This window comes from Lepidochelys kempii, chromosome 1, assembly GCF_965140265.1.
Source record: "Lepidochelys kempii isolate rLepKem1 chromosome 1, rLepKem1.hap2, whole genome shotgun sequence".
NCBI lineage: Eukaryota > Metazoa > Chordata > Testudines > Cheloniidae > Lepidochelys > Lepidochelys kempii.
In genome coordinates, this window is record NC_133256.1 from 343002657 (window position 1) to 343016513 (window position 13857).

Below are 13857 nucleotides of genomic sequence, written 5' to 3' on the forward strand. Positions count from 1 at the left end.
GTCATGGGAATAGGGTCTGTATTTATCATTTGTGGCACTTTGTCAAAACCTTTGGTTTCTTTCATTTTTAATTTTTTAATGTATTTTTTTAAAAAAGCAATTTTTGTGTGTTTCCTTATCACCCATGGCTCTTTCCACTCCACTGCCATAACCATCTAATCAGGGACACACTGCAACCTAACCAAATTATTAAAACCATGACGTTGCCAACCCAAACCAAAATGTCCCCAGCACTCAGTCCTCTAGCAAGTGTTGAAATGTCCATAAGGTGCGTGACAAGTCAATCAGTTGACCAACGTAAAAGAAAGCAAGCACAACGAAAAGAAATCACACACACACATACACGTCTGGTATTTAAAAACTAAAATGTGTCCCTAAGCTTTGCTGTTTGAATATAAATCTTACAACAGCCTCCTATCTACTGTTGAAAGCACTGTCTCTGTATTTAAGTGTGTGGATGAATGAAATCAGCTTGATAACTAATTCTTTTCCCCCACCCTGCCCACCCTTCAATTCATGGGCAATACGCTGTCACACAGTGCTTTTGCTTTCATAGCAAGATATATGAACCAGACCGGATCTGACCATCACCTCTCCATCACACCTAACAGATGTCCTCTCTCCTGCATCCTCCAAAGCCTATCCTCTGTGGACGGAAGCAGCTGGCTGCAGGCGGCTCCAGTCCACTCCTGTGCATGTTTTTTGCAAGCACTCTTGTTTTCCTTGAGGGATGGGTGCAAACCCATCGCCTCCTTCCATCCTCGCTCAGTGTTGTGCCAAATTCGAGGTTTTCTGGTTTGTGCTCTGGGGTCGGTGTCTCTGCCACGCTGAGCTGAGATGGTATCAAAGTAAGCAGTTTGCGATCGTACAAAACGAGAAGAGGACCGGGTCTCTCCTGTGTTTCATTACAAGATGGCTTGGACCTCGGAGACGCAGCTGTTCTGGGGGAGTGGACTGGTCAAGCATCATCTCCCATCCATGCCCATTCCGAGACAAACGTAACCTCGGGAGGGAGGGGAAGTAGATGAGTGCTGGCACTGGGGACGGAAGGAGCAGGGAGATAGTTTGCAGGCACCAGCTGTGCTTTAAAAACGAGTCAATTGTTGGGGAGGGAGATGGGAGTGGGACATGAGGAACGTCTGGGGACAGGGCGGGAGAGCAAGGGGGAAGAGGGTGGCTCGGTGTTGCTGAAAAACAGTCACTTAGTTTGGAATATTAAAGAAGAAAACTTTGCACTGTTTTTAAGAAAAAGGCCCACTACGTGTGAGGTCACTTCCCCCCTAGAAGCGAGGTCACTTCCTCCTGGGAGCAGCCTGAGAGGAAGTTATTGACTATTGTCCCACGGACCTACCCTCACGCTTTGCAGCAAACACCCCACATTGTTCAACAAAAACCATCTTGTTCCAGCTCAGAAAGAGACACAAACAAAAATCCCGTGGTAGAACTTATCCATTTCCTGGGCTATCACGATTTTGAAGGCCAGAATGAAGCGTGGCTCCTTGTGGCTTGTCTTCTCCAGGGCGTGTTTGGAAACGGGGTGCTATACGCCACCAGGAGGACACGGTTACCACCAATGGGGTCCAATTAGGCAGAGAGCCTTTTGTTGCAGTTATACAGTCGACAGGACACACCAGGAAAGACTGGGAGGGACACAGATCTGTTTTAAAAATAATAATAAACGTACGAAAAATGGGGCAAGGGGCAAGGTGAGGCCCCACCTTCCCCCAATCCCTGGAGAACAGCTCACATTGCTGTTCACCCAGACAGTTAGAGTCCCCAGTGCCACGACGGTCTTGCTCCAGTTTTAACCAGGTCCCTGGGGCTTCCCAGAACTGCCTTGAATTCCCTCCTCTGGGATTGAGGTTGACCAAAGGCGCTGGAATGGCTCTGCTGGAGGAGGATCCAGGTTCATTCTTGCCCCCGTTAGGATCCCTGGAGGCAGGCGAAGAAAGGGGAGTAGCTTCCCCTTGGCAAGACTCTAATAATACTGAGTTTGTTTCCACGGCCGCTCCGGGGCTATGGGACCAGGAGGGCAGTTAAAGCAGCATGGCAGAGGCCACCTTCCAGTTTCCCATCTGGATACAGCTGATATGGTATTTCTAGGGTGAGGGAGGAAGGAGGAGCTGTGAACAAGAGAGCTCCACCTGAATGTCTCGATGTCCCCCAAAGCTGAGATTCCTCCACCATCACTTCCCGGGAATCCCTGGGGCCTGGTCTATAGGTTTGGAGAGAGGGGGAAAGAGGGGAAGAGAGAGAGAGCGCTGATCAGGTGACTCTGCTTACACTTGCACTTGGTAAAGATGGTGATCTTGACTGAGGCACGGGTTGGTTTTTCCCTCCCAGGGCTTCCCTGGCAGGCCAGTTCTCAGCTGTCTATGCTCATGAGGGTTATGACTTGTTCAAGTTTGTAGGCGAGTTTCTGTTTCCCGGCCTGGTCGTCTTGATCAAGGGCTCCGAGAATCTGCAAAGGAGAGAGAGGAAAGATGGCGGCATTAATTACAAGCAGGCCCACGTCCTGCCTCACAAACGAGGGTCAGGCTGTCTGTAGATGGGATGGGGGATTGGGTCAGCTTAGCCCATGGCCTCACAAGGCATTTTACCAAGCAGGGAGGGAGTTTCTGACAGGACAGTGATTGTGCAGGCCGAAGCAGCACCCCTTCTGCACTTAGCAGGGTGCTTTCACTGTCTGGGCCTTACAAGCTACTCCCTTGAGAGAGCCTGCTGGCTGAGACAATGGGGTTTTCCTCTAATCTCTTCCCCAGCTGTCCCAGGCTCTGTATGTCTGCCTGTCAGACAGATGGGGCCTTGGCTTAGCGCCTCATTCAAAGGCAGGCCATGTGCAGTGCTCCAGGCATCGCCTCTCCCGCTACACACAGTGATGCAGAGGCCCGTTGGTGGTCCACTGCTCTGTGTCTGCAGCCTGACGTACTCGCTACACCTCATGCTGTTGTCGCAATCTGTACCAAAGAGGTGTCACGTGAGGGATCATATACGAACTGGTGGCACACGGGTGCCACCAATCACTGGCATGGTGTGTGTACAAGGTGTGTACAAAGGGTTAGCAATATGGGCTAGAATTATGTTCTTAAAATGTGTTTGGCAAACAAGGCATAAGCCCAGTCTGCCCTAGACAAAGGGATGGGGATTTGCTTGGCTGAGCAGCCTGCTCATCAGGCAAGTGACAGTGAAGGTCCATTTACAGAGACGGTAACCAAAGCCATCAGCCTAGTGAGTGGGGGGCAGAGCCACTGAACTAACACCAGCGGGGAGGAACCAGCACGAAGTCTTCAGCAGCCCGCGTGACCTCTACAATCCGCAGGAGAAAAGGAACGTTATCTGAGAACACATTTCAAAGGTTCCCGGTTTGTAAAGAGAGTGGGAGCCCATCCCTAAGTTATCCTTCACCTGACGAAAAAGGAACCAGGCACTCTGAGATGTGTGAAGGATCCTGGCCAGACAGGCAGGAAAAGACACGAGGTGAGAAACCCTTCTGGGAAGAAGAGAGGCTAATTTGTTAAATCAGGTTTTGGGCTTAGAAGCGTATTTTTACCTTTGGTTGCTTGTAACCCTTCCTTATCTTTATTCCTTTATGCTGGTATCACTTAATCCTAAATCCTTTTGTTAAATACACTTGTTTTACTTTGCACTGATTGGAGGGAAGTGTCCAATTCACCCTACCAGCCACAGAGTTCAGTGGCTCATAGGCCATGTGCCAGCCCCTCTGTACAGGGCAGAATCTTAGCTACGTTACACTCACCCTATGCGGCAAGAGGCGCCCAGTCAAGAGAAGGCAGACCTGGGACTGTAGGGGACTACAGGGCCTTTAACAGAACAATGCTGTGGATTTTTGACATGAGTGCTTTTCGAGTACTAAACACCGTCCTTGTCCTGGTGTTGCTGCAAAGGGTTATCTCATTAACCCTTCGCATCTGGATACTCAGGTTCTGATACCAAGTAGGGGCTTGATCCTGCAGCCGTTCGCCAATGAGTAGTTCCAGCAGAGTTACTCCACTGAGTAAGGGCCTAAGGGTTGGGCTGTAGATCCCAAGTGAAAATGCTGTTAGCCATTTAAAGTCCCAGTCCTCAGTGGCACACATCATGACAGCACTGCCCCGCAAAGCACACCTGGCCTCTCTCTGCTCAAGAGAAGCTGGCAGGACCTGGAGCAGAGCCGGGTGAGAGCCCTGGACTGGAACAGCAGGGGAGCTGCAGGTTTAGGGCTAAGAAACCCTGGCAGAGGGAGGTGGTGCCAGACTCTGGCATAGCAGCTATTACTGAAGGTCAGGATGGAGATGCATTGGGGACTCAGGGCTGAAGTCACAAGGGATGCTGCAGAGATGTCCCTCGGACTGACTTTGCAGGGAATGCTGCCCAGTACGGTGCATCGGCAGAGCTGTTCGAGGGCTTGGCACTGAAACGGCGTCAGTGCGCCAGCCGAGCTGTTAGGAAACCTAATGACCAAAGAGCAGGGGATGTGGGCTGCAGGTTTGGCTAGAAGTGGCCGAGTCAAGCAGTCTGGGGGCACTGCCTTCCAATGGCAGTGTTGTGATGCATAGGGTGGGGGGAATAGTTTGCAGAGGGCCTGCTGGCTCTAGCCAGTGCAGTTAGCCCCTGTCAAACACCAGGTCCACTCACAAATAGAGCCCTGCATGGATACAAATTTATAGCCGAGGATGCGGATATACGCGGATATACATTTGTATCTGCGCAGGGCTCGGCTCACAAACACTGAGAGAAGTGAGAGCCCTCTCCCCTGCTCATCTCTGTCTGGATCTGACTGGGGAATGGCTTCTGTTTCTCTAGCGGCCTGAGAGAATTTTTTTTCCCTGCTAATCCCTCGCCTTAGTGCTGGCAGATGTTGGCCATCCGCACCAGTGGTTAAATCAGCTCTTTTTAATTAGACTGCAGAATTTCCTGCTTGCCTGGAGTAGCTCATGAGACACAGCCCGGCTGTAACTAACGCCCCTTCCCAGGCAAAACTCTCCTCATTCCCGCTTTGCACCATGCTCAGCTGGACAGCCTGAGTTTATCTGAGCTGAAATCAGCTTCCTTGTGTCTCTGCACCCAGGGTCTCCAGCATGGTGCTGGTGCCCATGGACATTCAGTCGCATGGGGCTCGGGGTGCTCTATGGCATGGGGCTCAGGGTGCTCTATGGGATATAGAACAGGAAGCAAACACTGGGAAGTAGACCCTGAAGGGCCCAATTCACCCCTGGAGTCACTCCACAGCGAGGCCAGGCTGAGAGTGAAATAACAAGGGAGGACAGCAGGCCAGGTGGGACGCCTGCGCCCAGTTGCTGCTCTCCATCCCTTACCCGCACAAGCCCTCTGTTGAAAATAAACCGGACGCGCACTGGTGGCCGATGGGGTTTCTGGGCTGGCCAGCCCGTGCCCTCAGGCAATCTGGCAGCACACCCCACTTCCCCTCTCGCTCACCTCCTCACTGTACTTGCCCACGTAGGAATAGATCTCGGAGAGTGCGCTCATGGTGTTAAACTCATTCATGTGCATGCGAGACTGCTCCGCCAGGTAGGCGTTCATGTCCTGGTCGCTGATCGCCGGCATTTTGCCAATGTCCGAGTAGTACCTGAGGGGGGAATGGAGAGAGCCACATGTTTGCTTGGGGAACAGGCGTGGATCTGGGCTGGCCAGGGCTGCCAGTTAACAACAGGCAGGTGGTATGGAAAAGCTATGTGCGTATTTGCAGCATGGGAGCTGGGGCACTTCCTGGGTGTGAAAACACAACAGCCCTCGGAGGGGGTCAGCATCCTTCGCCTCATGCTGCAGATGGGCAATCTGAGGCACAGAGAGGAAAAGTGCCCCTAAGTGCCTCTAGTGAGTCAAAGGCAGAGCTTGGAAAAGAACCCAGACCTCCAGGCTCCCGGTCCTGCGCTTTAACCACTGAACCACTCTCCCCAACGTGGGATCACCTCCCCTAAGAATCCAAGGTAAATCTTCCCCCATATCCACAAAAGACTAAGCACCCTCTATCTCCCCCCTCCCCCTCTCTCCCCCCATGATGTTGTGTTCCAAGGGCAGATCTTCATGCTCGACTGGCACCCACGCATCAGGGGTTGTTATTTACGACAGCACCCACCGTGTGCTCTAATCAGCCTCAGGGCTTTGGAGATGGTAGGACACCAGCTGGGGCCTTAGACAATTATTGATGGTTCCGGGGATTGCCTGCTTCCCCCCAGTGAGCTGGAACATGCAGTCCTGTTGGGTGACAGCACAACATATAGAGAGGGCTAGTCCTGAGAACGGACACCGCCAACACGGCCAGGCTGCAGCTCAGCTGTGGCTTTCTTCTTTGGCCCTGTCTAAGGAACGCTGTGTCCTGCTCTCACTGTCCTGCTCGGCACCAGGAGTCCCGTGCACTGGCCAAAGCTGCCGCCCTTCAGGCGGGTGAGCAGTGGCAATGCCGGTTCAAGGAGAGCTGTGCAAGGCAGAAGAGCAGAGCTGGGTCCAACCCAAAACCCAGGCTTCAAACAGCCCCCGACTTTGGGTGAGTTCAGCTCTGGAGCTCAGTTCTGCAGCTCTGGTCCAGTTCTGCTGAATCAAAACCCCTGTCACGCACAACGTGGGATCAAGCCAGTGCTTAGTGCTGCGTGGGGACTATGGAACCAGACTGCCAGCCAAGGGAATCGGAGAACCCCCTTGCTAGGAGCAGGGGATCTGGTGCTCTCGTGATGAGCAGAGAGCCCGAGCAACTGCATACAAACCACCCCCACATGCCAGGATAAAAGGTACCTGATACTGATTTAGTACCGGACAGGCAATTTTCTAGTTCAATAAGGGACATCCCTTGTAATACGGGACTGTTGGCAACCCCATGCCACACCCACATCGCCAACTGCACATATTCATGCCCCCAGATGTCCCCCCCAGCCTGTACCCCCACGTGCATCCCTGCATGCATCTCCTCTCACCCCAATATCTCAACACAGACAACCCACAGTACACACAACCTATACCAACTCCATTCACACCCCCATATGCATCCACACCCATGTCCACACTCCCATACACGCTCCAACCTTCCCAGCATGTCCCGCCCACAACCCCGCTGCACCCTTGCGCCCCTCCCCACCAAAAATCCACCAGCATCTCCCCTTACTTTCCCCCAGATCTGTCTTATAAACACACGTGCTGGCCCAGTGCAGCAGTGAGCTCCCTGTGCACCCAACCTGCTCAGGGGCTGAAATCCCAGCCCCAGTGGCAAAACTCCCATCGACTGCCATGGGGCTGGGATTTCCCCGCCGGGATCTGGAGCTACGGGGCTATGGCTGCTGCACAGGGCTTTGCACACCAGGCTGTGTCTCTGGAAGGAAGTTGCTATTTTCAATGTCCTTCCTCCCCCGGGTACAGCAGGTCTTGGAGGACAAAGTTTGCAGAAGGCAATCAGTCACTGTCACTCGCAGCTGTGCTCTGCTGTCATCTGGTTAATTAGACACCATCATTTACATTTTTAATTTTTGCAATTTGACATTTTGTGCATAAAAAACCCCTGTCGCCAATGGGATCCACAATTTTATAATTAGGAGGCAGAAAGGACAAGGAGCCAAAATAGCTGACAGGTGTCCTGTAAACAGCTCCGAGCCACCTGCTGAGCCACAGGCCGCCTTCCGGGGCAGGGAAATTGGACACTGACGTGCTGTGTGAGAATCCCTCCACAAAGCAGGCAAGGGAGCACTGCAGACAGCGAAGTCATCGCCCACGAACCGGGGCCCTGTTGCTCTCGGGGCAGGGGATGGCCATAAGCTGCCATGGGAAGGTCAGGCATGTTGTAGTACCCCACCCCGGCACCTCCAGGCAGCGAGGGTGATGGATCACTGATTGCGTCTGCCTGCTCACATATACTGCTTACAGCACTGGGTGGCTCTGAGTTACTATCCCCACTTCACAGAGAGGGGATGGGACAACTCCGAGCGTACAACAGAGCAAGGACTAGAAGCCAGGTGTCCTGATGCTCAGCTCCGTGCATAGTCTACAGCTTCCAGCTAAAGACTCCTGGAGGCCGGGGAGAGGACAGCGCAGTCTCCAAGACCCTTGGTCTTTTTGCTGAGGCTGCCAACGAGAGCACCAAATCAACGGCAACCATGGTGCTGGTTTCTGTAATAGAGGCACCTGTCCACTGGGTACTGGACTGAGAGCCAGTCCGGAACCTCCAGGTCTCCTGACTGACAGTCTTGTGCCCCACCCACTGGACTGCACTCCCTCAAGTGGAAAGTGAGCTTGGCGTGGTACTTGCCTGACAAGCCTTTGCAGCCTGCCCGGCCACTCTGATAACTGGCTCCAGAGCCTGATAACACAAAGGGGAAGAGTCTGGGTTCAGGCAGAGCATCCTGCAACCTCCTCAGGAACCAGCTCTGCAGAACCAACTCCAGAAGAAACAGCAGAGCTCAGTGAATCAGATGCCTGCTGCCCATGGCAATGGTTAGTGGGCTCATCAAGAGCAGCTGAGGGGAAATGTCGCCTGGCAAGCACAAACCGCACACTCAGCCCAGGCTCTCCCCACATTTACTGTTGTCCAGTCAGCTTAACTTCAGTACCCGGAAAGATAATGGAGCAAATAACTAAGCAATCAGTTTGCAAACACCTAGAAGATAATCAGGTGATAAGTAACAGTCAGCATGGATCTGTCAAGAACAAATTGTGTCAAACTAACCTGAAAACTTTCTTTGACAGGGTAACAAGCCTTGTGGATGGGGGGGAAGCAGTAGATGTGGTATATCTTGACTTTAGTAAGGCTTTTGATACTGTCTCGCATGATCCTTCTCATAAACAAACTAGGGAACTAGAACCCAGATGGAGCTACTACAAGCTGGGTGCAGAACTGGTTGGAAAACCGTTCCCAGAGAGTAGTTATCAGTGGTTCACAGTCATGCTGGAAGGGCATAACGAGTGGGGTCCCGCAGGGATCAGTTCTGGGTCCAGTTCTGTTCAGTATCTTCATCAATGAGATTAGATAATGGCACAGAAAGTACACTTATAAAGTTTGTGGACAATACCAAGCTGGGAGGGGTGCAAGTGCTTTGGAGGATAGGATTAAAATTCAAAACGATCTGCACAAACTGGAGAAATGGTCTGAAGTAAATAGGATGAAATTCAATAAGGACAAATGCAAAGTACTTCATTTAGGAAGGAACAATCAGTTGCACACGTACAAAATGGGAAATGACTGCCTAGAAAGGACTACTGCAAAAGGAGATCTGGGGGTCCTAGCTGATCACAAGCTAAATATGAGTCAACAGTGCAACACTGTTGCAAACAAAGAAAATATCATTTGGGGAGGTATTAGCAGGAGTGTTGTAAGCAAGACACGAGAAGTAATTCTTCTGCTCTACTCTGTGCTGATTAGGCCTCAACTGGAGTATTGTATACAGTTCTGGGCACCACATTTCAGGAAAGATGTGGACAAATTGGAGGAAATCCAGAGAAGATCAACAAAAATGATTCAAGGAAACAAGAGCAACAAAAATGATCCTAGAAAACATGACCTGTGAGAGAAGATTGAAAACAATGGGTTTGTTTAGCCTGGAGAAGAGAAGACTGAGGGGGGACATGATAACAGTTTTCAAATACATAGAAGGTTGTTACAAAGAAGAGGGAGAAAAATTGTTCTCTTTAACCTCTGAGGCTAGGACAAGAAACAATGGGCTTAAACTGCAGCAAGGGCGGTATAGGTTGGACATTAGGAAAAACTTCCTGTCAGAGTGGTTAAGCACTGGAATAATTTGCCTAGGGAGGTTGTGGAATCTCCATCACTGAAGGTTTTTAAGAGCAGGTTGGACAAATACCTGTCAGGGATGATCTAGATAATACTTAGTCCTGCCTTGAGTGCAGGTGACTGGACTAGATGACCTCTCAACATCCCTTCCAGTCCTACGATTTGATGAAACAGGGTCCCTGCTGCTCCTGCTCAGTGCTCCTGCGTTGCTCTCAAGAGGGGGATTTTGGGGGCTGGGTAACCTCTGTAATGGTTCTGTCGGAGCATAATCCCAGGCTCCTCTGCGTTAAAGCTTCCCGTTAAAAGTACCCAGCTGGCTGAGAAATGAACACATATTTTAGCACATGGAGGACTCTGTGGCTAAGTGCAGCCAGCGCAGCTCGTGGGGAAGATAGGTGGGGGATCGGAGCCCACGGTGCAATGTGAGTGCCTTGATTTATGGAACTGAAGAGTTGCCAGTGGAGAGAAGCCCTGCTCTTTATAAATATTCCATGGGCGCCCTCCCACTGGGTGAAATGAGAGAGCACCGGTATTACATCACATTCAAAATCAATAAGGCCTTTGGTGAGAAGCTGCAGCACACTGTGTAAACGGGCCTGGCTTGAGAAGTAGTCTGAACCCTACCTTGCCCTCCAGTTAATAGTGTCATCAGAACGGTAGGCTGGGAGGAGAAATGTCCCCTGGCAAGCCCAAACTGCTCACTCAGCCCAGGCTCTCGCCCACATTTACCATTGCTCTATCAGTAGCATGGATCCCTTACTTGTGGGAGCTGGGAAACACCCCACACTGGCTAACGGCAGCTATTCCTGAGTGGAACAAGTCCCAGCCTTTGAGCGTGAAGCTTCGTTTCTGAGGGGCAGGGCTTTGAGGCAGGGTTTCCTGGTTTCTGATCCCAGCTCTCATGCTATCTAACTTTGGGCAAATAACCTGGCCTCAGTTTGCCCTTCAGTAAAATGGGGATAGCAATGCTGTATCCACCTCACTGGGGAGTTGTGAGAATTCGCAGCAGGGCTGTGAAGATGGAAAGTGCTATACAAATGCTAATGGTCAGATTGTGGTATTTCGCTGCTTGCCTCAATAGGAGGCAGTGTGGAAACCCAGTGTCCATTGGGGAGGGGTGCCCCAGCGAGGTGCGGGCCAAGGGACAGCGTACTGAACAGGCTGTGCTGCTCTGCAGGCCCGTGTGGCAGGAGAACTGGGTCGTGGCTTGAATGGGATGCACTGACGGGGCACTTCCTGCACGCCCCCTCAGTGCAGGGATTGCAATTGTGGTCACAGAATGAGAACCCAGGACTCCCCTGGCTCTCAGCACCTCCATGTGAGGGGCTCTCCTAGCCTGGCCTCATGGTATTTTAACATGGCCCTAGGCAATGCCCCCGGTAAGCCAGGAGTGTCAACTGCTCCTCCTGTAGGCCGCAACCCCTCTGCAAATGCCACTAAAAGGCTGTTGGCATAGACGGGCCCCTCTCTTCTCCCAGGCACAGGGCAGTAATAATGCTGCCCACAGGTGAGGCTCCCAAGGTGGAGGCGGTGTCCCCGCACAGACAGTTTCTCTCCCCATCAACAGGCAATCTTAGAAGAGTCGTTCTCCACAAAGCTGCTCACCATTGGCACCTCACATTGAGTGGATTCAAGATGGCGACTGACCATGAGCAGCCTCTGCAGGACCTCACACAGCCCTGCACTTTGTCCTCCTACCATTTTTCCAGTGAATTGTAACCCTCTCCCAGGTGCCGGGTTGAGAGCCCTAGAGACTGATGCCCTGTGTGTGTGCAGAATGGGCTCTCCTGAGGTGGGCCAGGTGCAAGCTAACCCCACCCTGTTCCCTGTCAACGTGCCTCATACCTAACCTGGAGGGGGCTAAAGTTCAGGCTCTAAGGCCCATTCCTTGGCTTCCCCACTGAGACTGCCAAGAGGGGGGCCTGTTCTCTAAATTGGTGGTGGTGCATTTTGAGAGGTGGACACTGGACCAACTACAAACCGGACTGAGAACCAGCAACAGGCCACTGCGCAGCCAGACAAACGCAACTGGAGCTGGTCGGGAATTTGTTGACAAAGCACTTGTCTGTCCACACTTTAAGTAAGGTGAAAGGCTCCTGTGAGAAATACCCGGGAAGAGGAGAAATATATTGCTGAGACGAAATACCTTGCTGAAGAGCCTCGTGCTCTTGAAAATTTTTTGAAAAAAAAAAACCCATTTCAAAACTGTCAAAATGCATCATGTTGACACTTTTTAAATGAAAAATTCCAGTTTTCGGATTTAAAACTTTTTGTTTAGAAATGTCAGCTAATTAGACTGAAAAAGAGTTAGAAAAGGTTGAAATCAAAACAAATGTTTTGAAATTCTCAAAACGAGACATTTCAATTGACCCAAACAAATCTTTTTTCCGGTGTTTCAGTGTGTGAACATTTTCAAGACTTTGAAGTTTGGTCCCAATTCAAGATGGGGAAAAATGTTCGACTCTCAAGAATATTTGAAGGACAAGAAAACAGTTTCCTGGCCAGCTCTAATCACATCAATCTTCAGCCCCTGCTTCATAGATTCATAGAGTCATAGATATTAAGGTCAGAAGGGACCATTATGATCATCTAGTCTGACCTGCACAATGCAAGCCACCAAATCTTACCCACCCACTACTGTAATAAACTTCTCACCTATGTCTGAGCTATTGAAGTCCTCAAATCATGGTTTAAAGACTTCAAGGCGCAGAGAATCCTCCAGCAAGTGACCCGTGCCCCACCCTGCAGAGGAAGGCGAAAACCCCCCAGGGCCTCTTCCAATCTGCCCTGGAGGAAAATTCCTTCCCGACCCCAGATATGGTGATCAGCTGAACCCTGAGCACGTGGGCGAGACTCATCAGCTAAAAGAAAAGGAGGACTTGTGGCACCTTAGAGACTAACCAATTTATTAGAGCATAAGCTTTCGTGAGCTACAGCTCACTTCCTCAGATGCATATCGTGGAAACTGCAGTTTCCACGATATGCATCTGAGGAAGTGAGCTGTAGCTCACGAAAGCTTATGCTCTAATGGCAGTTTCCACGATATGCATCTGAGGAAGTGAGCTGTAGCTCACGAAAGCTTATGCTCTAATAAATTGGTTAGTCTCTAAGGTGCCACAAGTCCTCCTTTTCTTTTTGCGAATACAGACTAACACGGCTGCTACTCTGAAACTCATCAGCCAGACACCCAGGAAAGAATTCTCTGTAGTAACTCAGATCCCTCCCCATCTAACATCCCATCACAGGCCATTGGGCATATTTACCACTAATCGTCAAAGATCAATTAATTGCCAAAATAAGGCTATCCCATCATACCATCCCCTCCATAAACTTATCAAGCTTAGTCTTGAAGCCAGATAGGTCTTTTGCCTCCACTGCTCCCCTTGGAAGGCTGTTCCAGAACTTCACTCCTCTGATGGTTAGAAACCTTTGTCTAATTTCAAGTCTAAACTTCCTGATGGCCAGTTTATATCCATTTGTTCTTGTGTCCACACTGGTACTGAGCTTAAATAATTCCTCTCCCTCTCTGGTATTTATCCCTCTGATATATTTATAGAGAGCAATCATATCTTCCCTGCCTGGGGCTTGTAGTGATGTCCTAGTTTTTCAGGAGGGAGCTAGTGGAGAGGAGCTTCCTGCAGGGAGAATGCCAGGCTGCCTATCACCATGTGAATCACCTTCAGCCAGACGTCTTCCTCCTGCACTGTATACAGAGTCGCCTTCTCTCTGCCGTGCTGGTGAAGTGCTTGGAAGCCTACCACTGTTTAGTGTCACAAGGATGTGGACCAGTACTTGTGCTGCTGCCTCCCCTCCACTTCTCTCTCTCGACCATATCTAACCCAGCTGCTCGGTATAGCTGGGTGACAGCCCAACAGAGGTGGCACTTGAGTGGCATTCCAGATACCAAGCTCAAGTGCCTGGGATGGCATGACAGTTCAATTTACAGCGAGCCAGCTCCAGCAGCCTGCTAGGATTGGGAGCTCTGCAGCTTGAGTCTCCTTTGTTACTCCAGATCAGTCATCCCTGCAGAAAGGCAGGGACAGCAGGGAGGGGAGATTGGGAGGGGGAAGACGGCACCTCCTACAGCTCCAGTGCAGCCCGTTTTGTGTGGCCTTCCTTCTTCTCTT

The 13857-nt window shown here is 50.9% G+C and overlaps 1 protein-coding gene across 1 annotated transcript in view; it reads right to left on the reverse strand.

Annotated features, from left to right (window-relative positions):
- Positions 1 to 519: 519 nt before the first annotated feature.
- The window catches only part of PLXNA4 (plexin A4), a 578455-nt gene continuing 565117 nt past the window's right edge, over positions 520 to 13857 (reverse strand). Inside the window, exons 30-31 of the mRNA XM_073328857.1 lie at positions 5437 to 5587; positions 520 to 2461 (exon numbers count right to left, since the gene is read on the reverse strand). Coding sequence (XP_073184958.1) covers positions 2366 to 2461; positions 5437 to 5587 — 247 coding nt within the window. The 3' untranslated portion in view covers positions 520 to 2365. The remainder of the gene's footprint in view (positions 2462 to 5436; positions 5588 to 13857) is intronic.